Source organism: Macrobrachium nipponense, chromosome 13 (assembly GCF_015104395.2).
Source record: "Macrobrachium nipponense isolate FS-2020 chromosome 13, ASM1510439v2, whole genome shotgun sequence".
In the NCBI taxonomy this organism is placed as follows: Eukaryota; Metazoa; Arthropoda; class Malacostraca; order Decapoda; family Palaemonidae; genus Macrobrachium; species Macrobrachium nipponense.
In genome coordinates this window covers 19,412,043-19,437,301 of record NC_087206.1, presented here as the reverse complement: position 1 = coordinate 19,437,301, position 25,259 = coordinate 19,412,043, and the positions used below count along the sequence as shown (strand labels likewise).

Here is a 25,259-nt window from a genome sequence, read left to right as displayed (position 1 = left end):
TCATTTTTTTATCACCAATTCGAATTTGATTTATAAATTGAATGTTATATTCCCAACTAGCATTTTGTCCATACTATCATTTAAAAATATGATAACGTCTCTATCATTGTTATTAGAACAATGACGGATGACGAAAGGGGGGATTTTGGACTTAAACTTTTTTTGGACTATTTTGTCATTTTTTATCACCAGTTGGTCTTTGATTTATAAATTGAATTTTATATTCCCAACTAACATTTTGTTCCTACTATCATATAAAAATATGAAAATGTCTCTATCGTTGTTATTGGAGCAATCTCTCTCTCTCCTCTCTCTCTCTCTTCAGTAATCAGCATTTCTTGGTATAAAAATAAATACATGTATATCTTTTTATATATATATTTATTATGATAAGGCAAAAATATCAAACTCTTCTGTCTCATTATTATTTTTATAAAAAAAAACTAATGTCTAAAAGTCTCAGGACGTGTTAAAATTGATTTAAAAAAAAAGGAACAAGAATTTTCTCACGAGACAAGTAGAAAGAGAGAGAATTATTAGTTTTTCGATCCTTTAAGACTCTCTGGTGTTTGGGAACGTGATAAATTTCATTATTATTATTATTATTATTTTAAATAATAATAATGATGCATTAACGACTATCGGCAATAATTTGAAAAGATTATTTCTGACGTTTTCTATCAATAAATCTGGAATTTGGATGTCAAAATGAACAATGATATTACCCTTTCTGGAAGGGTTGTCAAGAAAAGGTAGACCATATCCTGAGAGTATCTTCTTCGTCTGAGGTGTGATAATTATATTTTTGACATCGAGTGTAACCCTTTGGCCTTCCAGAGTAGGGACAGACACGCTGGTACCACACCAGGCGTCTCTGATGGGGATTTTGACCGAATAGATCAAATTAGTACCGTCTCTCTTAAATGCCGGGTGAGGCTTTTCCCTAATAACGAAAATGATATCAGCCGGGACCTTGCCAGGCGACTCGTCTCCCATTCTTTCGAATTTGATCTCAAAACCATCCTTTGTACCGGGCATAATGTTAATGCTCAATATTTTCTCTTCTCTCTTGGTGGTATATTTTTCATCATCGCTAAACACACTCCGCGGTGAATTTTCATCTTTTTGATCACTCCTTGAGCTATTTCTTCGAGAGTCACGTACAGGTCCCGGTAGATTGGAGGATCCTGATGATGATGATGATGATGCCTTCCCCCCCTGTGATAGTGTTTGTGATTACAGTTGAAACCTCCCATTCGATGCCTACCAATGCCTCTCATCATATGAATATCATCATCATCATCATCATCGTCGTCGTCGTCGTCAGAGTTATTAAAGAAGTGATTAAAATTACCGTGGGTGCCGAAGAACTGATGGAAAATGTCGTCCATTGGACCGCTATTAGTAGTAGTGGTAGTTGTATATGTAAAGCGAGCGCGTAGTGGTATGTCGACTATGCTAGTAGAGGTATATGTAAGCGTGGGATTGCTAGTAGAGTATATGTAAAGCGAGTTTTGGGATCGCTAGTATGGGTAGAGGTATATGTGAAGCGAGTTTATTATTCACCCTCCTTAGGTACCTCCTCATCCTTCATTTTAACTTTCACATGTTGATCGTAACACTCCCGCTTTTTTTCACATCGCTCATATTTCATAAGCTGCGAGATGGCTTTAAACCTTTCCTCTGCATCCGATGATTTATTTTTATCTGGATGGTATCTAAGTGCCATTTTTCGGTAAGCTCTTTTAATATCTTCCATTGAAGCATCTTGGGAGATACCTAGGGATCTTGTAATAGTCCATGCTGATGAGAACTAAGTTTGGTTGGCTGCGCTAATGCGCATTTTATATTCAAACAATGCTGAATGAATTATCTGGGAGCTATATACTATATATGTAAATTAAAAGAGGACAACCAAATATATTCCCCTTTGGATTTATTCTTAATCAGAGTAATGGATATTTAAATAGTCTTTTCAAAAAGGATTAATAATTGTATTCTTCATTCAGGAGTTATATATCTATATAAATATATATATATATATGTGTGTGTAAAAATCATTTCTCTATCATAAGTCTTTTCAAGAGAATTAATACTGGCGTATTCTTTATTCAAAAGTCATTTTAAAAAGTTTAAGAAGTCATCGCAAGGTTTGAGAAAATAATTTCTCTATTAAATAGTCTTTTCAAAAAGGATTTAATAATTGTATTCTTCATTCAGTAGTTATATAAATATATATATATGTGTGTGTGTAAAATCATTTCTCTATCATAAGTCTTTTCAAGAGAATTAATAACTGGCGTATTCTTATTTTCAAAAGTCATTTTAAAAAGTTTAAGTAGTCGCAACAAGGGATTGGGAAAACAATTCTCTATTCAAATAGTTTTGTCAAAAGGATTAATAACTGCATTCTTTATTCAGGGGTTATATCTATATTATATATGTAAAAATCATTTCTCTATCATTAAGTTTTTCAAAAAAGATTATAACTGTATTCTTTATTCAAAAAATAAAAATCATTTTAAAAAGTTTTAAATAGTTGCAAGGAGTAATCTCGTCTGCATCGTTGCAGATTTATAAAATTGTTAATAATTGCAAGTTGAATAGTCAGTCAATCATTCACCTTTATTTAACACAGTCGAAAGTCTCTAACACAATACCATATAGCTAAGTTTATGAAAAGGTTGTTAGAAAAAATGAATAAAAAAAAAAGTAAACTTTCATTCTAGGTTTACATATATCCGTCGATCAATTCATGGTTTTTCAAAAGAATAATAACTGTATTCTTCATTCAAAAAGTTATTTGTAAATATCGCAAGGAGTAATCTCATCTGCATCGTTGCGGATTATAAAACTGTTTTCATAATAGTAATAATAATTGCACGTTGAATAGTCAGTCAATCATTCGCCTTTATTTAACAACAAGTCGAAAGTTTCTATCTCAATACCATATAGGCTAAGTTTATGAAAGGTTGTTAGAAATGCTGAATAAAACAGAGTCGACTTTTATTCTAGGTTCAATATATCATATAGTATACCTATCGATCAAATTTCAGTCTTTTCAACTGTATTCTCCATTCGAGTGTTTTTTGAAAAAAGTTTAAGTATAGTGTTGCAAGGGTTCTGGGAATCATTTCACTATTCAAATTTTTAACCTTTTCAAAAAGATTGATGATTGCTAACTGAAGTAGTAGTGCTCTTGTATTCTACATTCAAATACCTTTCTCTCGTGAAAATTCCACTGCGGATCATAGCTACATATGATCTCTTAGATTAAAAAGACCTACCAGAGATTAGGTAATCTAGCTTTTGAATAGGAAATATGAATATTTTGTGATAATAAAATTCTTCATGGAAAAACTTATAGGACTTGCTCGCCTCTTAAACTAACCTACTACCTAACTTTGGACTATCCTAAGAAGCCTAGTGAGAGGGTAGCCAGTAGCGATCGATCTTTGCCTAATTTTACCCCAAGTATGCGAGGTGGATGAGTACACACACTTTAGATATACTAGCAAAATAGGACTACTACACTGCTGCCGCATCATTATGACAGATCGTGTTTCTTTAGTGCTAAGCAAGCAAGCAAGATGATTGCTAACTGAAGTATAGTGCTCTTGTATTCTACATTCAAATACCTTTCTCTCGTGAAAATTTCCACTGCGGATCATAGCTACTATGATCTCTTAGATTAAAAAGACCTACCAGAGATTAGGTAATCTAGCTTTGAATAAGGAAATATAATATTTTTGATAATATAAAATTCTTCATGGAAACTTATTAGGACTTGCTCGGCCTCTTAACTAACCTACTACCTAACTTGGACTATCCTAAGAAGCCTAGTGAGAGGGTAGCCAGTATCGATCGATCTTTGCCTAACTTTTACCCCAAGTATTACGATGGTGGATGAAGTACACACACTTTAGATATACTAGCAAAATAGGGCTACTACACTGCTGCCGCATCATTATGACAGCTCGTGTTTCTTAGTGCTAAGCAAGCAAGCAAGAGCAAGTCTGTGTAGAGATTTATTCAGATTCACTGTAAAAGAAAATCCTCTCTGCATCAATGCTAATCACACAGCTTAAATTTATACCATATTAGATGGAAAGGTTTTAGGAATACTGAAAATGTTATTTTCAATATAGTTACAGAGTATGGACCGATTAGTATCGACCACAGCACAATTGAATTTATACATTTGGCTAGGAATATTTTTACTAACCATCTATTGGTGATATATTGGGATAGTATAGGTTTCTTTTATAATAATTAAATAATAATAAAGATAGGATAGGAAAATAATACAATTTTATTATTATTCAGAATGTTAAGACTTTCTTTTTAATCATTTTAGAAATTTGCTTAAAGAATGTCCAAGTGGTTGGTTGTAAATTTATTCTTATATGAAAGAATTGTTTAATTTTTTCAGAATGTAAAAGTTCATTAATGTTCTAGGTTTGGCCATAAAGGTGCCTCCAGGAACTCGTCATTCTTTTATATAGACTTTTAAGTATTTGTTTGTCTCATATCACTTAAAAAAACGGGTGGTACAGGACCATGATGTACGATCACAATATACCACCCTCAAGAAAAGTACATTATAACGCATCCTTCTGACATCGGAGTAGAAAAGGTCTTTAGCTCCGTTTATCACCAACAATGTTAGGAGGATGCGTTACGTAGGGAATGGTGGTATACCCTATCGCCACTTTTGAAAACAGTATTTCGGCAATTGTTCTAAGACATGCCTACGTATTGGAGCTGGTTTCTCTCACACACAGCGCACTGATCATTTAATGATAGCCCAGGAATTGTCAGGCTGTTACAAGATATGCTGATTTCTCGGAAACTTGTCTGAAAAAACCGTTTGTTTGAGCGTGAATAAATAAAAAGAGAGGCCACACAGAAGACAGAAGAAAACTATTTCGACTCGTATAGCTAGCTAGCAACGGCCGCCATTGAGGCGCTGTTTGTTTACGTCTTACGCGTATGAAATGCATTCCAGGACAAACGTCCACTTGTAGAAAAAAAAAACTATGCAAAACACGGAAAAAAAACTAGCAAGTTGCAATGCGATTTGTATTAGAGACGTAATTAATTATATTATTATTATTAGTATACTTATACAATGGCGAAATAATCTCGGTTAGAACAGCTGATTTAAAAATTTCAAACCAAAATATTTCTCTCCTCTCTCTCTCTTCTTAACGAGACAAATTTTGCTTCTACAATGTCTCTTCCTTTACTTTGCCACAGTTTTTGAGTAATAACTCAATATTTAGGAAAGATTCTGTACAAGAAATGTAATATTTCTCCTCTTATAGCTAATTTTGACCACTTTTAATTCACCTGGAAATTATGCTTAGGTAACGAACTGTAGGTACGCATCCTGTTTTCACTCTCAGCCTGTCTACCGTTATCTCAAGCGGACGACGATAGGAGATAATCGTAAATCTCTCTATCTATCTCTCTCTCTATCTATCTCCCTCTCTCTTTGATCCCTTCTCTACTGACACATTGAGCTAAATATATATATAGTATTTTAACATAAAGCTAGTTCGTAGTATCTCAACAAAATTAGACCAAACGCAAAGAATCGTATATCTACAAACTTCTAGGAATTTCGTCTAAGGCCACTATAACGGTGTTGACAGTGAAAGTGTTCGACAGCACAATACTCCAATGTTGTTCACGTTATAAAATAGACTTATTAATTAATAATACATAGACTTTGCCTGTTCCACCCGTTGTTGTTACTAAGCGTAAGTAAAGTATACGCTGTTCACTGAGCTAATAAGGTACTAAGGATTGTCGTCTAAAATTTTACTTACCTTAATTCTAGATTGCTGACCTGTAGCCGTCTGTTCCGAATGAGCTGTGATTAAGGAAACCAACCTATTTATATACAAATCACCATGCATAATCATGTGTGCAGGCGTACATAGTATACCGCCCGAGGCTATCATCTCTCACATTTTATATGTACTGAGAACTAGCTCAATCCAGTTTCACCGTGTTTGTTTACAGGGAAATCGGTCTATCTTTTTTTAATATGTCCTGATTAACAACTCATTCTCTCGCCGTGAGTGAGTCAAGCCAAGGTCAACAGGTCTTGGGTAATTGCTCCGCATTCACGCCACACCCATCTTAATGATAATGACAAATGCCCAGCAGCGGTGAAAATTCCCTGAGATATGTAGTACCTCTTTTTTTGTATTTTTTACATAAAGATTGCGCAAGTACAAAAGTTCTTGAAGAGTTCTAGTTATAAGACAGAGATTCTAGCTATATGATAGAATTTTAGTCTTATGATACTCGATTCTAATGATTGATAGTCTTTTGACACAAGATTCTAATTATAAGACAAGATTTTAGTTATATAACAGAATCTAGTTATATAACAATATTCTAGACTTATGACACCATGGAATACATTGCATTATTATTATTATTAAGTTATTATTAATTATTCATGTAATAATCATCTTATTATTATTATTTTAATAATGATAATAACTAATAATATCTCTTGTTTACTAATTGTTCAAAAATAGTACATTATTTAGCTTAAATCATGATAGATTTTAACCTAAATATAGGTATTTAACTTAATTTACCAGCAGTTTTATAACTTTAACATAAACTGTTCGTTTTTCCTGCCCATTAGACTAAAAGGCCATTTTATTAAAGGTTAACCAATATTTTACTATATAAATGGATTATATATTATATATATATATATATTATATTATTCTATATATAATATATAACATATATATATAATATACATATATATATATATATATATATATATATTATAATATATATATATATATAGATATAATATTATATATATATATATATATATATATATATATAAGATGGGGTCGAAATTATTATCAACTAAAAAATTCCCCTTCGGTACATATATGAAAATATATCAGTTCCAAGTAGAGTGAATTTTAGATATTTAAAGGACTTTTGTAGCTCGAATGATATTATATATATATATATATATATATATATATATATATATATATATATATATGTGTGTGTGTGTGTGTGTGTGTGTGTGTGTGTGTGTGTGTGTGCGTGTGTGTGTGTGTGTGAATTATTATCACCTCAAAATGACAATTCATATGCACAAACATTAAGCCACGAAAGTTGTTTCATATCTAAATCGTTCTACCTCGAAAATAATACCGAAGGGGTATCATAATGTGTATGTATGTATATATGCATTCCCCACCGCAAATTCTCTTCGACAAACAAGATCACGATTCCATCACGGGGTAAAACATATTTATGAAATCTAGGCAGTAAAAATCCCATAAAAGCAACCGGAGAAAGAGAGAGAGAGAGAGAGAGAGAGAGAGAGAGAGAGAGAGAGAGAGAGAGAGAGAGAGAGAGAGAGAAAGAATGTTTACCGGCTGTAACCTTGTCCTCAAAAGCGGCGGAAAAAAAGAAAAAAAAATGTCCAATTCAGATGATTAAAATTGTTCGGGAGCAAAAAATTTGTTTTGTTTTTCCAGCCCGACAGGAACGCGTCTGAAACCAGGTTCAGATTTGTGTGTTGTATTTGCCGTTGTTGTAGCTGTTGTATTTTGTATTGAAGTTGTTTATCTTTGCATCTTAGTTGTATCTGCGAGTTCCACATTTATCTAAACCCTTATTCCATGTTTTTCCTAAATGCTATTGTAAAGAAATGGCAGATATCCACATTTTAACACTTCAGTGGTGTATGTGATGTTGTTGTTGGATTTGTTGTTTTAGTTGTTGTAATGCTTATTTTTAAGTTGTATCTGGGAATTCTACATTTATCTAAAGCCTTATTCTAAGTTTTGTCCAAATACTATTCATTAAAATTATTGTACAAGCATAGAAGATATTCATATTTCATGTTTTTAATGTTGTATTTGATGTTGTTGTTGTTGTTGTTGTATTACCTAATGTTTTCCTTTTTATATTTATATCTAAGTTGTATCTGTGTCTTCTGAAATTGGCTGAGGTCTTATTCTCTGGTTTTCCCAAATGCTTTCCATAAAAACTGTTGAATTCTAACAGATGTTTATATTTATTTTCATAACAGAAAAATATGTTTTAAAAATGCATTCTCTAATTGCCTGTAGCCTTATTTTCAGTTTTGACTAAAGTCTATGAACAAACACTAGAATGTTAACAGATTTTTATGTTTATTTTCAAGAAAAGAAAATAAAAATTTGGCTAAAATCAACCGCATACCAGTTTCCTTCCGAACGAATAATAAAAATGATAAAATCAGAAACTTTTGCAGATATAAATATTTATAGTAATAAAAAAAACATGAAAAAGCTTGGCTAAGCTTAACCACATAAACCAAATTCCTTTCATGTGAAAAAGATAAATAAATAAACATAAAATTTGCATATTTAACGAAACGAAAAACCGTCATACATAACCCGAAACTCGCAGCTTCAAATCCTGAGAGCAAAACGGGAAATTCAGCGAGGCATAATTATTCGGATAATTATGGATCCTACTTGCGATTATCATATGCCCGAGATTATTCTGCGATTATTCTCGATTTTTGAAAAGTGAAATTATGCAGCTACAGTTCTACAGAAGTTTGGAGAGAAAGAGAGAGAGATAGAGGGAGAGAGGGAAGCAATGTGGTTTAAACATCGAGGGAACTTGAATCTAACGAATGACAGAAGATCGCTGCTTCGATAATTAGCTATCATAACATTTTATATTTTAAAGATTCTGGTATTATTATGAATTAAGACAAAAAGGCAGTAATGGAAAAAATGGGCAATTGATGAAAGTATAGGAAGCAGAATTTGGATAAAAATGGATGAAATAAACGATTAAGAGCTTAATTATAAGATTGTAAGGGAATACTTAAAAATATTGTATTTTCAGATTTGAAATGCGGGGAGATCTGTTCGTCATTATTAACTATGTAATATTTGAAAATTAGTCTTTACCTTTAATAAATGCAAGCTTTTATTTTAATTTATTGAAAAAAAATATATTCGACAGGTTATTCTGGGTGATTACGTTCCCGGAAATAAGTACTTGGAAACATTATTCTATTAAAAAGAATAAGAAATAAATCACCCAGTTTTTTGCTTAGGGTAGGCCTCCACTTTGGAGGGGTGCCGATCGTAAAATATTTGCCAAAAATACACTAATCAAGACAGGCTAATGAATTTTTTTATCAGGCATTATTAGCACTATAATAACGCATCATTCTCTGTGAGGTTTTATCATCCTACAAAAGGGTAAAATAAATGATTTTAAGAAAAAAAAAAAAAAATGATTTTAAGAAAAAAATGTACTGAAGGTCATTTGTGATCGGTGAAAAACTACAGTCTTGAATAGAAATTCGGTCTGACAGAATGTTGGTATATCCCATTGGAACATGCACATAAATTATTATCAAAATATGACAGTAAATAAGCACGTAAACAAAAAAAAAAAAGAGAGCAACAACTGAAGCGAAAGCGCAGCCGATAAATATGGAAATCGCAAATATAAAAAAAAATAGTATAGTATCCCTCTAAATTGGTCAATGTCTTTTCTACGTTTTTCTACGAGTATTTCATCTCAGAAAACCATTTTAGGGGTATCTAAACAACAAATTTTTCAAGTTTCTTGTCCTCAGAAAAAATAGCTTTTTCGCTTTTTCTCTTGGTTTGGTTTTTTCGGGAAGGGGGGATGGGGGGTGGGGGTTTTTTTTCTTTGATTGTCATACATAATATAATTTTTAGAGTTTTAGGCTATCAAGTGACATAATAACTACAATCTCAGAAGGTTTTGTCCCTAAATCGAGGTTGAATTTTTTATGAATATTTCTTCCTAACTATAGCCTTATTTTTCGGCGGGGCTTTCGCTGAACTTGCCTGAAGTTGTTGCTCTTTTTTTTGTTGTTACGTGCTTACTTACTGTTCTATTTTGATAATACTTTATGTGCATGTTTACTAGGGGGATATACAAACATTCTGTCAGACCGAATTTCTATTCAAGACTGTAGTTTCTCACCGATCATCAAATAACCTTCAAAACTAGGGCCCTGAATTTCACATTTTTTTCATAAAATCATTTATTTTCCCTGTAGGATGATAAAACTCACAGAGAATATGCGTTATTATAGTGCAAATAATGCCTGATAAATTCATTAGCCTGTCTTGAATAGTGTATTTTTGGCAAATATTTTTACGATCTCTTACGATCGGCACCCCTCCAAAGTGGAGGCCTACCCTTTTTAACTGATATTCAAGATAGTTTGTTCTGTAATTACTGAAAAACATTTTTAGTTTAATAAAATAGTAATGTTTTTCTTCTGCTTATGGCTTAAGGCCCCCCCTCTCTCTCTCTCTCTCTCTCTCTCTCTCTCTCTCTCTCTCTCTCTCTCTCTCTCTCTCTCATCTCTCTCTCTCTCTGCAGATAACGTATCCAATCTCTTCTTTTCATTAGTTTATCCACTTCTAAGTTCCTCCCTTTTCAAGAGGTCAGTCACTCACAGGAGATTGGTGGCGAGTCCTGCAAAGGACTCCTGACTCATAAGAGGAGATAGGAAATGAGGATGGACAAGGCAATATCCTGCGACAGGATCCGCAAGGAATAACTCCGACTAAAGCACATTCGTGAGAGAGAGAGAGAGAGAGAGAGAGAGAGAGAGAGAGAGAGAGAGAGGCATATAGACGTATTACTACTTTGATTACTCTTTGAAATGTTAGTTTTCCAAAATTTGTAATTTTATTTGTTTTTCAATCCATATTTTCGAATATTTTTACATTTTTTCGAAATGATTCAGAAAACACAGAGTAAAGGAGAGAGCTCCCTGAATTGATGTTTGATAAAATAATCGCTTACTTAAAAAAAATATTTTATTAATATACTATTTATTATTATTGTAGAATTTTTATTTTTTATTTTTATCATATTTTTTAATTAATAAAAAAGCAAATATATAGATTCAGGAAAAATACCCCCCCCCCCCCTTCTCTCTCTCTCTCTCTCTCTCTCTCTCTCTCTCTCTCTCTCAAAAATCAAAATGCCCCACCAGCAAAATTATTCTAAAATGTTAATTACATCTAGAAACAGCGTAAACAAAAATATTTTTTTAAGGAAGTTGTGCTTTTCTTTTTTCTTTTCACTGTTAAGAATTTCGGGGGACATATATGTCACGAGATGCTGAATATGTAAGCAGCTATATATGCTTCACAAAATACAGAATAACGAGGCTTATTTTCTACACTACAAAGTAAGGGCTGAGTTTTCAACATGTGTGTGTTAGAGAGAGAGAGAGAGAGAGAGAGAGAGAGAGAGAGAGAGAGAGAGAGAGAGAGAGAGAGAGAGAGACAGAGAGAGAGAGATTATTAACTTGCCTTACACAGGAACAGTAATAGAATGAAATCTTTAAGAATTGATAGATATTTAAGAACTTATTTCAATATTTTCCATTGGGTGGAGAGAGAGAGAGAGAGAGAGAGAGAGAGAGAGAGAGAGAGAGAGAGAGAGAGAGAGAGAGAGAGAGATTTTTAACTCGCCTTACACAAGAACAGTAATTAAATAAGATCTTTAAGAATTTATTTCAATATTTTTCAAAGGTTAGAGAGAGAGAGAGAGAGAGAGAGAGAGAGAGAGAGAGAGAGAGAGAGAGAGAGAGAGAGAGACTTTAAATGGACGTAACCTTCTTACTATGAGATTCAGGGCCTCTGTAACACGGTTTTTTCGCAATAACTTTTTATCTATGCATTTCATAAATATAACGCTTATTCAGAATACACATTATATGGACACATAAATTTTGACTGCATTCTGCATTACGTAGGTTGAATAAATTTGGGACTTACAATGTAAAAGTGGCTTTTTTTGAAGACGGGCTAACTTACTCAGAGAAAAGGTTTCGAACGCACTCGTTACGTAACTTATGACAGCATTTCTTCCCTCTTTCTCGATGGATGATTGGCTATACGTAACGAAGGCTAAACCTCTGGCAACAATGACAAACAAATTTAAATACAAGCAAAGTAGCACACCTTTATGAACTCTGAAACCTCTCCACTGATAATTGTCATAATGAACAAACCAACAAAATATGTTAATAAATACAAAAACTCTTCGATTATTAGTCTAACTCCCAAAATAAGTTTCCTAAGAAATTACAGTCTACTTTATAGATCACAATCAGATTGACAAGATGTAGGGAATAGTTGGTAATTTTCAAAAACATAGTAGACAAGCTTGATTTGATAACTACTATATCCAATGTCAAGCAATTTTTATTTATTGGCTATCTACCTATTGACTGAAAAAAAAATAGCCAGTACCGTATTTTGGCTTTAAACCTTCACCAGTAATTATCGTCAGAATGATAACTTCATGAGGCTCCACCCACTTTGGCCTCGTTATAATTCAGGATAACACTGAAGGCTATCATGGGCATTGTTGGATTACAAAATTTTAACTTCTGGCTATAAAAACTCATTTCTCGAGTAGTTGTAAGAAGTGCTAAATGATCCTCAAGGATCCCAGCAGTTGGCCTAAACGTTTAATTCATGTATATTACTCATATACTGTTGCGACACTACTGCTACAGTAGTATTACTACGCTAGCACAGATACCCCACCCACAGGTATCGTTCCGCCATTCATAAAGTCTTCGGGTTTCAGAGCCGATGGAACAAGGAGAATGAATTTCTGTCTAGTGGATGGCGGGGGCAACATTTCGTCAAAAGATGTTTACTTTGCTTACGTAATGAATGTTTTTCGACTCTTGGCTCGTAATCATTGGCCATGGCGTCGGCGGTAGATAATTTTTACTCTATAAAAATTAAAAAACTATCGGGTTTAGGTTTATTGATAATGCTGGCAAAATTTGTGTGTGGTTGTAAAATATGCATATGTCAACTTTCAGCTACATCCCATGCTTTGACAAGGAGCAAAGTCCAAAAAACCGTGTTACAGAGGCCCTGAATCTCATAGTAGGAACATTGAAAACCAAAAACAGAATGAGGAAACATTTAGCGTCAGGTTAATTTGTTGGAACAATCGTATTCCACGTTCCTTAGTGTTGTTTTACCTGTTAACCCATTAACCTGTTCTTCTTTCCTCTTTGGGGTAAAGTGAGTTGACGTCTGCCCGGACGATGGCTGATTTTAGTCAGTCAGTAGCAAGACTTTGAGGGGTCAGTATGGAGCAGCTGCAGGTATTGCTTACCTGTTGGTCTCGACAAGAGGTTGGCGATCTCCTTGTTTGTTGGTGTAGCTTCATCTCCGTTGGCAGCATGTGGTTGTCATGACGACAAAGTTCGTCTGTTCGTTGCATTGGAAGTTTGACTAGTCTGTTTGAGTGGCTTCGTTTCAAATGGCCGCATATGGCTGTCTCGACGACAAATTCGTCTGTGTGATATTTTGTGAGCTCACTTCTGTGTTAACCTTATTGTGGTTCTGGTCTTTATATCTTGTTATTAAGACTTAGAGTATTTTTGAGACAAAAGTTCGCTATATTGAATTGTGTAATTCAGTGTATAATTTCTGTTGTATAATCACTAAGTATTTTAATGTTTACTACACTGCTCCAGTTTTTGTTCAGTAATTTTTGTTCAGTCATTTGTGTTTATTTGTGAAGCTTAATTGACTATGTGATTATGTGATCCTTTATTGTAATTCCCCTATGTTTTGTGGGATTTATTTACTGTGCTGCTCTTGTATTATTGATTGGTTCAATTAGTTTTGTAAGTTTTTGACATTTATGTATTTACTTTTTATTTTCATTTTAAAGTTATTAATAAGTTTAGCTACTGGCTAGTTTGTAGATAATGTATACTATTATAAATAATAAATTGGGTTAGGGTACCTTATTTTTGTTTGTAGAGTTCCTTCCTCTGTTGTTGGTCTCATTCACTGCCAGTTTTTCCAGTCCCGTTTGCTTTGAAATTTAAAGAACCTGATGAACCATTGTCTGTTCATAACATTTAGAGAATATAAATTAAAGAAATTCCAACTCAAGAAAACTTTCGAAAAACTCCAAACAATTCAAGATGAAAGACAAATTTTAAGGATAAATTTATCTTAAAATCAGGTATATATTAAAAATATTCACGTATCTGTAAAGAGAATAGTTTTCTTGATCTTGAATTTCTAAAAACCACATTCTCTTTACAGATACGTGAACATTTTTAATATATACCTGATTTTAAGATAAATTTATCCTTAAAATTTGTCTTTCATCTTGAATTGTTTGGAGTTTTTCGAAAGTTTTCTTGATCTTGAATTTCTAAAAATCACAGTCAAAATCGAAGCGACTCAAGATTAAAGTTAATTTTAAAGACAAAAGTACTTTGGTATCATTTTAAGAGTTAGAGGCTTTAAAGCAAATGGAACTTTAAACAATTTACAACAGAGAATACATTAATAAAACCCATAACGACCAAAGATTCAAGACAATCTTTAAGCCAAATTGAGCCCAGAAGCAGGTAGAGGGAAAAGGTCCATCTGTGCCAGGAAGTGGAAATCCACCCGACGTGGGATATTGAATTTCAGGTCAGAATGTCTGCTTCAGCAGAGCTATTCAGAGTAAACCTGCTTGTTTACAAAGCAAGGCCTTTTGTCAGCTGTATAGATAGATAAATAAATAAACATACAGGGGGTACATTGTTGTTGTAAAGAGGGTTTTAGGGGAAAGGTGAAAAATTCTCCTTTGAAAGTGAAGAAAGAAATAGATAGATAGCTTCGTCAGTTTCCTGTAAAAGACAACTATTAAGATGGCTATTCGTCTGTCCGTCAGCACTCTCTGTCCGCCCTCAGATCTTGAAAACTGCTGAGGCTAGAGGGCTGCAAATTGATATGTTGATTGTCCACCCTCCAATCATCAAACACTCCAAATTGCATCTAGCCTCAGTAGCTGCTATTTAATTTAAGGTTAAAGTTAGCCATGATCGTACTTATGGCAGCTCTATAGGCGCCAACAACACATTCCACTACCGGACTGAGGCTGAGTTTCATGGGGGTCGGCTGAGAGTTTTATGGGCCGTGGCTGAGGTCACCACTGCGCCGAAGCAACTAATTTCACAAACGATAAAAACTGATACAAAGACAGATTATTTGTTATTTTTTGTGCAATGTCTGTATTTCTCTCTGTCAATCTATCTCTTTCTGTCTCCCTATCTTTCCATGTATCTTTCTAACTACCTGTCTGTCTGTCTATGTAGCTACTGAGTCATAAATATTTCTATGTCGAGAAAAAAAAAATTAAAGATATGTGAAAAAATTTATTTGCTGGATTTTACATTTATTTTCCTTTCTTTCTATCTCTTTCTCTTTCTATCTATCCAATTGTCTGTATATTTGTCTACGTAGTCACTGAATCTGGCATTCCATAAAATATAAAGCTTTTACAATCAGTCATGAAGCAAAACTTACAGATATTTGATGAAATGAATTATTAGTTCGTATAATATTTACCTTTCTAGGTTAGGTTCTGCTTGTGTTGTGTGTGTTTGTGTGTCTGTGTGTGTGTTTGCGCGTCTGTATATGTGTGTGTGTGTGTCAATCTTTCTTTCGTCTGTTTCTATGTATATGTGAGTGGTCAATCAATGTGTGCATATCTGTCTGTCTCTATAAAGGAAATGTTACAAATCAAAGATATTCTTAAAAACGCATCACAATATTACACTTATACCAGAACCTAAAACTTTAACCATAATTAAATCCCAGGTGTGCTAACTTTACAACTAAAACCTTGAATGACGAATTCCAAATGAAAATAGTTCGTCCCAAAATCTGTACCCTAAATTCTGACAATGACCTCTCTTCACCCTACATACAGCACGGGATCTGTTTAGCGATTGTGTGATGACCAGGACTTGGGAGTCACGGATCTCTCTCTCTCTCTCTCTCTCTCTCTCTCTCTCTCTCTCTCTCTCTCTCTCTCTCTCTCTCTCTCACACAACAAGAATAGACTACAATAATATTTAATATTCTCTTTTCATCGAATTCAGAGCAAAGAAAACAGTTCAGGTGACAATAAGATTGAAACCAGTCTTGAGGAAAATTACTCAGAGAGAGAAACGTTGTCTAAAAAAATTTGTTTCTTTATTTTTTCATAGAATTCCCTTTCCAGAATTCTGGATATTTTATGGAGAGCTGAGAAGAGTTGATAAAAAGTATGTCGGCAGTGTATTGATTTTATATAAAATCGTCGGACTTCGTCCTTCTATGTAAGATACAGCAGTTGGTTCAACTTTACGTATAACTGATTTATATCCCTCTGGTTTCCTTTGGACCCTTTTTGCCCTCTACTAAAATCGTCCTTTTACAACTCTGGTTTAAGAATCAATGTCTTTTAACCTATCAACTGATCAAGTTCCATCCCTGAGAGAACGAAGATAAACTAAACCTTTTTGTCAGAAACCTCTGGACTTAATCCGATCAAATTTCGTCCGACTCAAAATGCATCAACTGTTTCCAGTTCACTTTTTTCTTCATGCCTGGGGGATTATTTCCATATAAATAGAAGGTCTATTTCCTCCTCTGTTGTGACGGAAGCCCCACAAGGCTAAAGAGAGAGAGAGAGAGAGAGAGAGAGAGAGACGCTCTCTTGTTGTCTCAGGAGAGACACCCAGAACCTCTTCATGTGACCTCAAAGAGGAAATAAATTCCAGTCGTTTATTTAGCAAATGCTAAAGCAACTAGAAATGCGTTTCTTTCATTTTTTTCAGGCTATTTTCTCTCCATTTTTTATCTCCTGCCTTTCTTTTGGGTTATTTTCTTGTTGAACTGAAGATTTTTTGGGGGAACTATATCTTTTAACAGTCATGGAAGTGTCTAGTGTCTTGGAAAGACTTTCAACTTTCCAGTAATCCGAAACTAAGCAAATTTAATTGATTATACCGATATCTACAACGTAACCAAAAATTCCCATAAGCACTATTCATACGCCACAAACTGACTGAATACGCAATCATTACAGAGTCATTATACCCCAAAGAAGCAAATAAGATTATGCTGTAATATGTACATCAGTTTTATGTTGAAGAAATCTTCGTTAAATCGAGGTCTTCAAGTCGAGATTCCAAGGTAGAAGTGAGACGTCTCCTTCTGGTAAAAGTCTGAGCCCATAAGAGTCCTCAAGCCTAATTTACGACGACTGGGAAAGACTAGCAGGACTCTATTCATGCATCCAAAGTCTGACTCAGACAGCAATTAAGGAAAATCAACTTGCAATTAGGCAGTCTTCAACGGCAATTTGGTACAGACAAGCTCGTTCAAGAGATGAAAAAGATCTTGTAAAACTGTTTGATTGGCGCTTTCTGTCTCTTTCAGAGAGAGAGAGAGAGAGAGAGAGAGAGAGAGAGAGAGAGAGAGAGAGAGAGAGAGAGAGAGAGAGAATTTGTTTTTCACTGTAACTTAAAAATGGCAACGTAAAACGTTTAATAGCTCTTTTCATTTACAGTTCAACTTTATCACCGACGTGACTGTTCCTTGAAAATATCCTAAGGAGTAATATACCTTACCAATATGTTTATTTTTTCAGTGTTGAAGATTAGAGTAATGTTTCTCTATATGTTCAGAACACTGGTTAGAAAAGTTATATACTTTACAAATTACTTTGTAAGATCACGAAGTTCGTTGACAACAGACAGAGAAGGAATTTCCACCTTCAGATATACTTTTACGGTCGCTCCTCCGATCCTAAGCGCCTTCTAAGGGCACCAGAAAGCATACATCATTAGCAAAAGTTTTTGAGTCCTTTTTGAAGGCTTCCCCAGAGGCAATTCGAATTCAGGCACGAGAGAGTTGAAAGAGATCGTCTGCAGGTGTAACAAGGTCTGGAAAATGGTGCCAAAACAGTTTTATTTGATGTCTATTTCAGATAAGTCTGTCAGATCAATGTAAGGCAAATGAATTTCAGAGGACGTTCAGGCCCTGAAACCAGTGTTAAAGATCCCACATTGAATCGCAATCCTGCAACGCCGAGATTCATCTCCATCCAACCCAAAGGACGAGAGGCATTTATGGAATTTCTGATGTCGCTGGTGCCCTGGCTTTAAAAGCGGGCAGGGGGGAGGGGAGGGGATTATTTCATTCCAGAATGAGTAGAATGTGAGCAACGGACATTGCGTCATACGCGACCTCAGAAATCGCGAATTAAAACCGCCCTCTGCATCATTCATTCAAAAGTAATTACGCGCTGGGCGTTTGAGAGACTAATTTCAGTCGAGATCAGAAATGAATAAATTCTTTTGGGTTTAAGCATCAGCACTGCATGGGAGAGAGAGAGAGAGAGACCTTTTGAGTAATTAATTTGTTACTAGAAAATACAAAGGCCTCTTTCCATGACGTCAGAGATATTTATGTAAACAACGATGGCTGCGTTCGGCAGATTGGCTCTGACTTCGTCTTAACTAATTCGAAAGATTTGCCTATACTCTGTTCTCTTTCTCAAATTCTGGCAATCTTTGGGACTCACATGATCGTCTGTCAGTTAATCCTTGTCTTGGGATCATCTCTGATTTATTCGTTTTAAATGATCTGTGTAAGTTCTAATCTCTAACTCACAACAAACACTAGTTTCTTAAAATGATCCGTTTCTGGCGGTAATCTTAGAAACAGATATGCATAGTCCATATGGAAGTGAAAAAGAAGTACTTTCTCTGAGGATCGTCTCTAATACGTTCATTTTAAAGGATCGTCTCTGCATAACTCCTAATCTCTAAATCATAATTAACACTGGTTTTCTTAAAATGATTCTTCCTGATGGTCTTTGTATGTAATAACCTACTTTGGATCGTCCATATGCATAAGATATAGAAATCTTGTGGATCATCTTTGAAATGAGAGTCCATGTAATAAGTTGTCAATCAGGCTTATACACTAAAAGCTATACTCAGAGGATTAAGTGACCGTTTCTGAAGAGTCTATACTACTGGATCGTCTCCTTAAACCTTTTCACCAATGATCTTTAATCTAAAAATAAACTCGAAAAATAGAGATTTTACACTATTTTGGGAGAGTTAATAGTGCAGCGATCCCGCCACATTGACGTCAATTTAACCTTTGTTTATGTTCTAATTTCTCGAGAGTTAAAGTTTCTTCTGCAAAAGAGTTGTGGGAGGTTGTTACAACTGTTAGGTAGGTTTTTTTTTTTTTAAAGAGTTCGTAATTACGATAGATCTTTTATGTGAACTATTCCTTTTTAATGATTCTTCTTCTCGAGAATTTTAGGCATAAAGCATGCCTGGAATCCTGGAATTCATATATTCCAGTTACGTCATAGACGAAAAGGAGTGAATTCCAGCTGAATTTGTTAGAGGGAAAAATTGAAATATGACTTCATAAATCCCTGCTATCCTCTAATTTTATCTTCAGAGATTCACAAATAATTATTAGAAAGATGAATTATTTCAAAATTAAGGTAATTTGAACCCAAATTGATCATCATTTCCCTCCAAGATAATCGGTAAAATCACCTCCCCAATTCTGGCACCGATCGATTTGGGGATATGACCGAATCGATCAGCCTTCGACTCCGAGCGAAATCATCTTAAAATTTCCCCCAATCAGCGTCTCCATCACTCCATTCCCTTCGGAACCACCTCTCACTCCGAAGCCCTGTCATTAAGAGAACGTCAACTTGAACGAATTCCTTTTCATCTGCGTCAAGCAGACTCTCCAATGGCGTTCAAATCTCCAGATATTGTTTCGACAAACATGGAAGAATTCCCACTTTCTTCAGTGATTCCTGTCTGTTTGTTGTTCCCGTCGCGCCGTCTGGGAATATTCATCGCCTTCTGAATTAGGCTGCTTTCTATTTATGAAAGTGACTTTCTCCTAGGACGTGTCTTGAAGAAAGGAGATGGTGAAAGTCATGGGAAAGACAGAAAGAAGGGAAAAAGTTGGAAGCTTGTAGAGACTATATCTTACCCCTAGGACAGTCTCCTTTCTATTTATGAAAGCCACTTTCACCTGGAAGGTGTCTTTGAAGAAAGGAAAAGTGAAAGACATGGAAAAACCGAAGGAAGAGAGAAAATTGAAAGATCAGTGTCTAGTATGCTCTCTGTTTTACTAGTGAAAGTTCCTTTAATCTGGAACGTGTCTGGAGAAAAAGGAAATGGTGAAAATCAGGGGAAAGTTGAAGGAGGGGAGAAAGTTTAACACTTGTGGAGAATATATCTTATGCCTAGGACAGTCTCCTTTCTATTTATAAAAGCCACTTTCACTTAGAACTTACCTGAAGATAAAGAAGATAGTCAAAGTTAGGTGTCTGGAAAGAAAGGGGGAGTGAAAGTCATAGAAAAAAAGTGAACGTCTATATTTAGCAAAATACTAAACGAAATTATGATAGATTTCGTCCTTTCACACGAAGAATGCGACGCCAAAGAGAGATCACAATCAATAAACGTAAACTTTTAAGTTTATTGCCACATAAACAAAAGATAAAAAGAATAAAAGCTTATATACACTCAAAATTAATCTACTTTCCTCTACCGACCACCTTAGATGACACCTGATTTAACTGATGACCTAGTTGACACCTGACTTTACAGATCACGTAGCTGACACCTGCCTCCTGCTGACCACCTTAGCTGAGACCTGACTTTACAGATCACCTGGCTGACACCTGATGACCCTGATTACCCGACAGAGAGAGAGAGAGAGAGAGAGAGAGAGAGAGAGAGAGAGGGTTGAATGGTCGCCTGGGGATCGATTCCCGGAAGGTCTTCGGCTCCGAGGCGTCGAGGGAGTAGCCGTTACAAAGGCGCTGCTTTGATAACCATGTGACGTCATTCAGGCTGAAGAATTAGTGGTAGCTAGTACCCGAGGAGTATTATCTCTCTCTCTCTCTCTCTCTCTCTCTCTCTCTCTCTCTCTCTCTCTCAAATGGAGGGGTTTGTGAGACTCTTTAACTATACAATTAATTAAAATCTTTAGACTATTTAAAATATAATTAAAACCTTGAGACTATTTAAAATATACTTAAAACCTTAAGACTATTTAAAATATACTTAAAACCTTTAGACTATTTAAAATATACTTAAAACTTTTAGAATATTTAAAATATACTTAAAACCTTTAGACGGTTTCAAACACTTGTTTTATTAAGATAATTGAGCTTTTTACATAAACTGTTTACGAGGTTTTGTAAACAAAGCTTCCGTTTTTGTCTAAAATTAGACTGGATATGTTTTTTTCAAGGTAACGATACTTTAAATAAATAAGATTATAGGATATTTTATGTACAATCCTTTGCAAAAAAAAGTCTGTTGTAGATTTTGCAACATAAATGATAAATAATCTTTGCTGGATTACTTTAGGTACGAATTTCATCATTTCAAAATATGAAAAAATATTTTAAAAATCCTATTTTTTATATCACGTTCGAAGCAGAGTAAATGTCATCATTATGAATGAAAGAAAATCATATTTCAGTTAATGAAACATTTTTTTATCTCATATTCGAGTTAATGAAAATGGTTTACCTCAGTTCCAAGGAGATAAAGCCACTCCAAACTGCTGCAGTAAAATAATTCAAACGTCATTGTTGCATATAAAATATGATATGATGGATTAGAATCCCATGATAACGACTCATTTCATTATGACACAAACCAGAACCTGGCAATTAAGAGACGCGACAGAGACAGACGGATAGACAGAATTTGTAAACTAAGCGGCTTCCAATTGGACGGAAACAGAAATTGAATAGATCCTTTTGCCTCATTGGTTGACAGAAACAGTTCTCTTTCTATACCGTGGTCGAAATTTGGTCGTAACCAAAAGCGAAACAAAATACTTTTAATCTTATTTTCGTTCAGGTAAAATAGATGAGTGAACGGAATATTTTCGCTTGGCAAAAAAAAAAAAAAAAAAAAAAAAAGCGTTTGTGAAGGGTGGGTGAGTGGGCGGCATCATCAAAGGAATTTTATTTTGTCATAAATCAGCTTTGGGGGGGGAGGGGGTAGCAGTGAGCCAGTGATACCCCCTCGGTGGTACAAGGTCCATTTTCGGGATAAATTGACTTTTAACATAAATTTGCAATGTAAGGCTGGACCTAACCCAGGTGTATATATATTGGTATCAAAGAGAGAGAGAGAGAGAGAGAGAGAGAGAGAGAGAGAGAGAGAGAGCTTACCTTACCTTACAGACCTTACTTCTTGTTCGGGTTGCCCCAGGTCTATCAGTGAGAGGCACCTCTAATGTCTACCAGAGAATTGTTGATGCATCTTCTGGTATATTTTGCATCTTCCAATCTTGGATGGTCTGGGATGCAGCTTAGATGTTTGTCGAGCTTATTCTTAAACAAATCTGCGCTCACTCCTGATACATTCCTCAGATGAGCTGGCAACGCTTTGAATAGACGCTGCATTGTCGATGCTGGTGCGTAGTGGATTAATGTCCTGTGAGCTTTCCTTAGTTTCCCTGTTATAGTTTTGGTCATTATTAACCTACCTCTGCTTGCTCTTTCTGATATTTTTAGCAACATGATGTTTTCGGCAATTCCTTCTATTTGTTTCCATGTCTGTATTATCATGTAGCGTTCTCTTCTTTCTAGAGTATTTAATTTAAAAAATTGTAGTCTTTCCCAGTAGTCAAGATCCTTAACTTCTTCTATTCTAGCTGTAAAGGACCTTTGAACACTCCATTTGTGCAATATCGTTTTGGTAGTGTGGGTACCATATCATATTGTAATATTCAAGTGGAATATGAACATACGTTTTACAAAGCATAATCATGTGTTCAGCTTTTGTTTTGAAGTGTTGTAACAACATTCCCATTTTTGCTTTGCATTTTACCAATAGAATTGGTATTTGATCATTGCATAACATGTTCCTATTCAACATCACACCAAGGTCGTTAACTGCTTCCTTGTTAGTGATTGTCTCGTTATTAAGTCCCCTATATGCATATAGCTTCCTTTCTTTATCTCCATAATTTATTGATTTAAATTTATCAGAGTTAAATACCATCCTGTTTACCTCTGCCCATTCATATACTTTGTTAAGGTCTCTTTGTAACGAGTTCCTATCTTCACCACAAATAATTTCTCTACTTATTCTTGTGTCATCGGCGAAACTACTCACTACCGAGTCCTTAACATTACTGTCTACGTCTGCATTCATAATAACAAACAGCAATGCAGCTAACACTATACCTTGTGGCACACCGGATATTGTCTTAGCTTCATCTGATTTCTCATCGTTTGTAATAAATATCTGTTTTCTGTTGTTTAAAAATTCTTTTATCAATCTTCCTACTTTGTCCACTATATTATGTTTTCTAATTTTCTTCGCTAATATATTATGGTCTACTTGTCAAAAGCTTTTGCAAAGTCTAGATATAGATAAACCACATCTGTTTCTTTTCCGTTTATCATATTTTTATATATGTTCTCACGGTGGACTAACAGTTGGGTTTGTGTACTTTTTCTGGGTACAAAACCATATTGTCCTATATTAAACAAATTATTTTTTATTAAATGTTTCATAATATTTTTCTTCATTACATTTTCATACACTTTCATAATATGTGATGTTTGACTCACAGGCCTATAATTACTTGCCTCTATTCTTGATCCACTTTTGAAAGTAGGGGTAATATATACTAATTTATGTTCATCATAAATCTTTACTTTAATAATATTGCAAGTGGCTTTGCGATAGAATGAACTACTTTCTTTAACAAAATAGCAGGGACACCATCTGGCCCAGCTGCCGATCCATTTTTAATTTCTTAAATAGCCTGCACAATATCGGCTTCATTAATATCTATGTCTGATAAATATTCACTATTTTCATCCCTTACTTCTATATCATTATCTTCATTATCTATTCTAGGGGTGAATTTCTCTTATATATTTTTGCTAATATGTTGCTCAATTAATTTTTTTCAGTCGTTATTCTCCCCTCATTTTTTAAAGGGCCTATTTCTATTCTTCTTTTATTCATCTTTTTCGCGTATGAGTATAATAGTTTGGGGTTTTGCTTGATATTTATTAGGTTTTTTCTTCCAAATTCCGTAAGATGGCCCTCTGTCCCGCTAATAGTAACTGATTGACTCTTATTACTGCATAAATAGACGAAGCAGCATCATCACCCAGTCTCTCTCTCTCTCTCTCTCTCTCTCTCTCTCTCTCTCTCTCTCTCTCTCTCTCTCTCTCTCTGTCATCTTCCCATATCCATCTTGATAGGAAATAAGGATTAGAAAGAAGAAGGCAGATTGGGACTTGATAGCTGCTTAGTGTAAGTCACTATCTGGCGTTGTGTCAGCCCCAAGAAGACAGGGTTCGAATCCTGGTGGGGAAGGGAGAATTTGTATGTAATAACTCCCCTTGGGTGTAAGTTATCCCCGAGGTATATTTAAATGGATGTTGGATGTCTGTGTATAATTCCCCTTGGGTGTAAGGTGGATATTGAATGATATTTGGGTAAAATATACAAATCTAAACTTTTATAAACGCCTGCGAAACATTTATAATATTTATCAATGTCTGGGAAACAGTTATGAATTGATAAACGTTTTGGAAACATTAATGTATCCATAAACGCCTCGGAAACCTTTGCAAACGTTTACAAACGTTCAGAAAAGTTACGAAGCAGGAAAACTTCACAGAGAAAGATGAAGCCTCTTTTGCACCGACACGAGACGAGAGGCATTTTGCAAGTTGCAAGTTGCAATGTCTGAGTCTGGCGTGTGTTGCTTGGCAGTGATAAGTGCCCCGGAGACGGATAAGCATGAGACAGAGAGAGAAGAGAGAGAGAGAGAGAGAGAGAGAGAGAGAGAGAGAGAGAGAGAGAATCAGTTTCAGCAATTTATGTCTTTAGGTTAACTTCTCAAGCCTTCTCAATGAGACATTCTCAATGAGAGAGAGAGAGAGAGTAGAGAGAGAGAGAGAGAGAGAGAGAGAGAGAGAGAGAGATATTTCCAACTTCAGATTCATCCCAAACAAAATGCGACGTCACTCCGATCGCCCAACAACTAATTCAAACCGGACTATTAAACCAGGAGCTCAGATAAACAGGAATCTATTAAAAACGGTGCCTCGTTTTGGCCCAACTTCGAAAGCACTTCTCCTGATGGAGTCCGAAAGTTGGCTCCCATTCATTTCCGTGAGGCCATTCTCAATCTTTGCGGATGGGGGACAATTATTACGTCAACCGATGCCGGCTGTTGATGGCTTTGTGGTATGTATAGTACAAGGGTATTCATAGTGTATATTTATTATGTATATATATGAATATATGCAGGATTATTCCATTTTCTTCAAAT

General features: G+C 34.9%; 2 protein-coding genes and 1 pseudogene across 2 annotated transcripts in view; 1 reads left to right on the top strand and 2 right to left on the bottom strand.

The window, feature by feature from the left end:
• The window catches only part of LOC135225254 (dnaJ protein homolog 1-like), a 2,969-nt gene extending 2,759 nt beyond the window's left edge, over positions 1-210 (top strand). The window contains exon 2 of the mRNA XM_064264584.1: positions 193-210. Within this exon, the coding sequence (XP_064120654.1) occupies positions 193-210 (18 nt within the window). The remainder of the gene's footprint in view (positions 1-192) is intronic.
• A 342-nt stretch (positions 211-552) lies between these two features.
• On the bottom strand, positions 553-1,391 carry LOC135225253 (dnaJ protein homolog 1-like; annotated as a pseudogene).
• Positions 1,392-3,948: 2,557 nt separating this feature from the next.
• Positions 3,949-25,259, bottom strand: part of LOC135225251 (dnaJ protein homolog 1-like) — a 23,294-nt gene continuing 1,983 nt past the window's right edge. The window contains exon 2 of the mRNA XM_064264583.1: positions 3,949-4,016. Coding sequence (XP_064120653.1) covers positions 3,949-4,016 — 68 coding nt within the window. The remainder of the gene's footprint in view (positions 4,017-25,259) is intronic.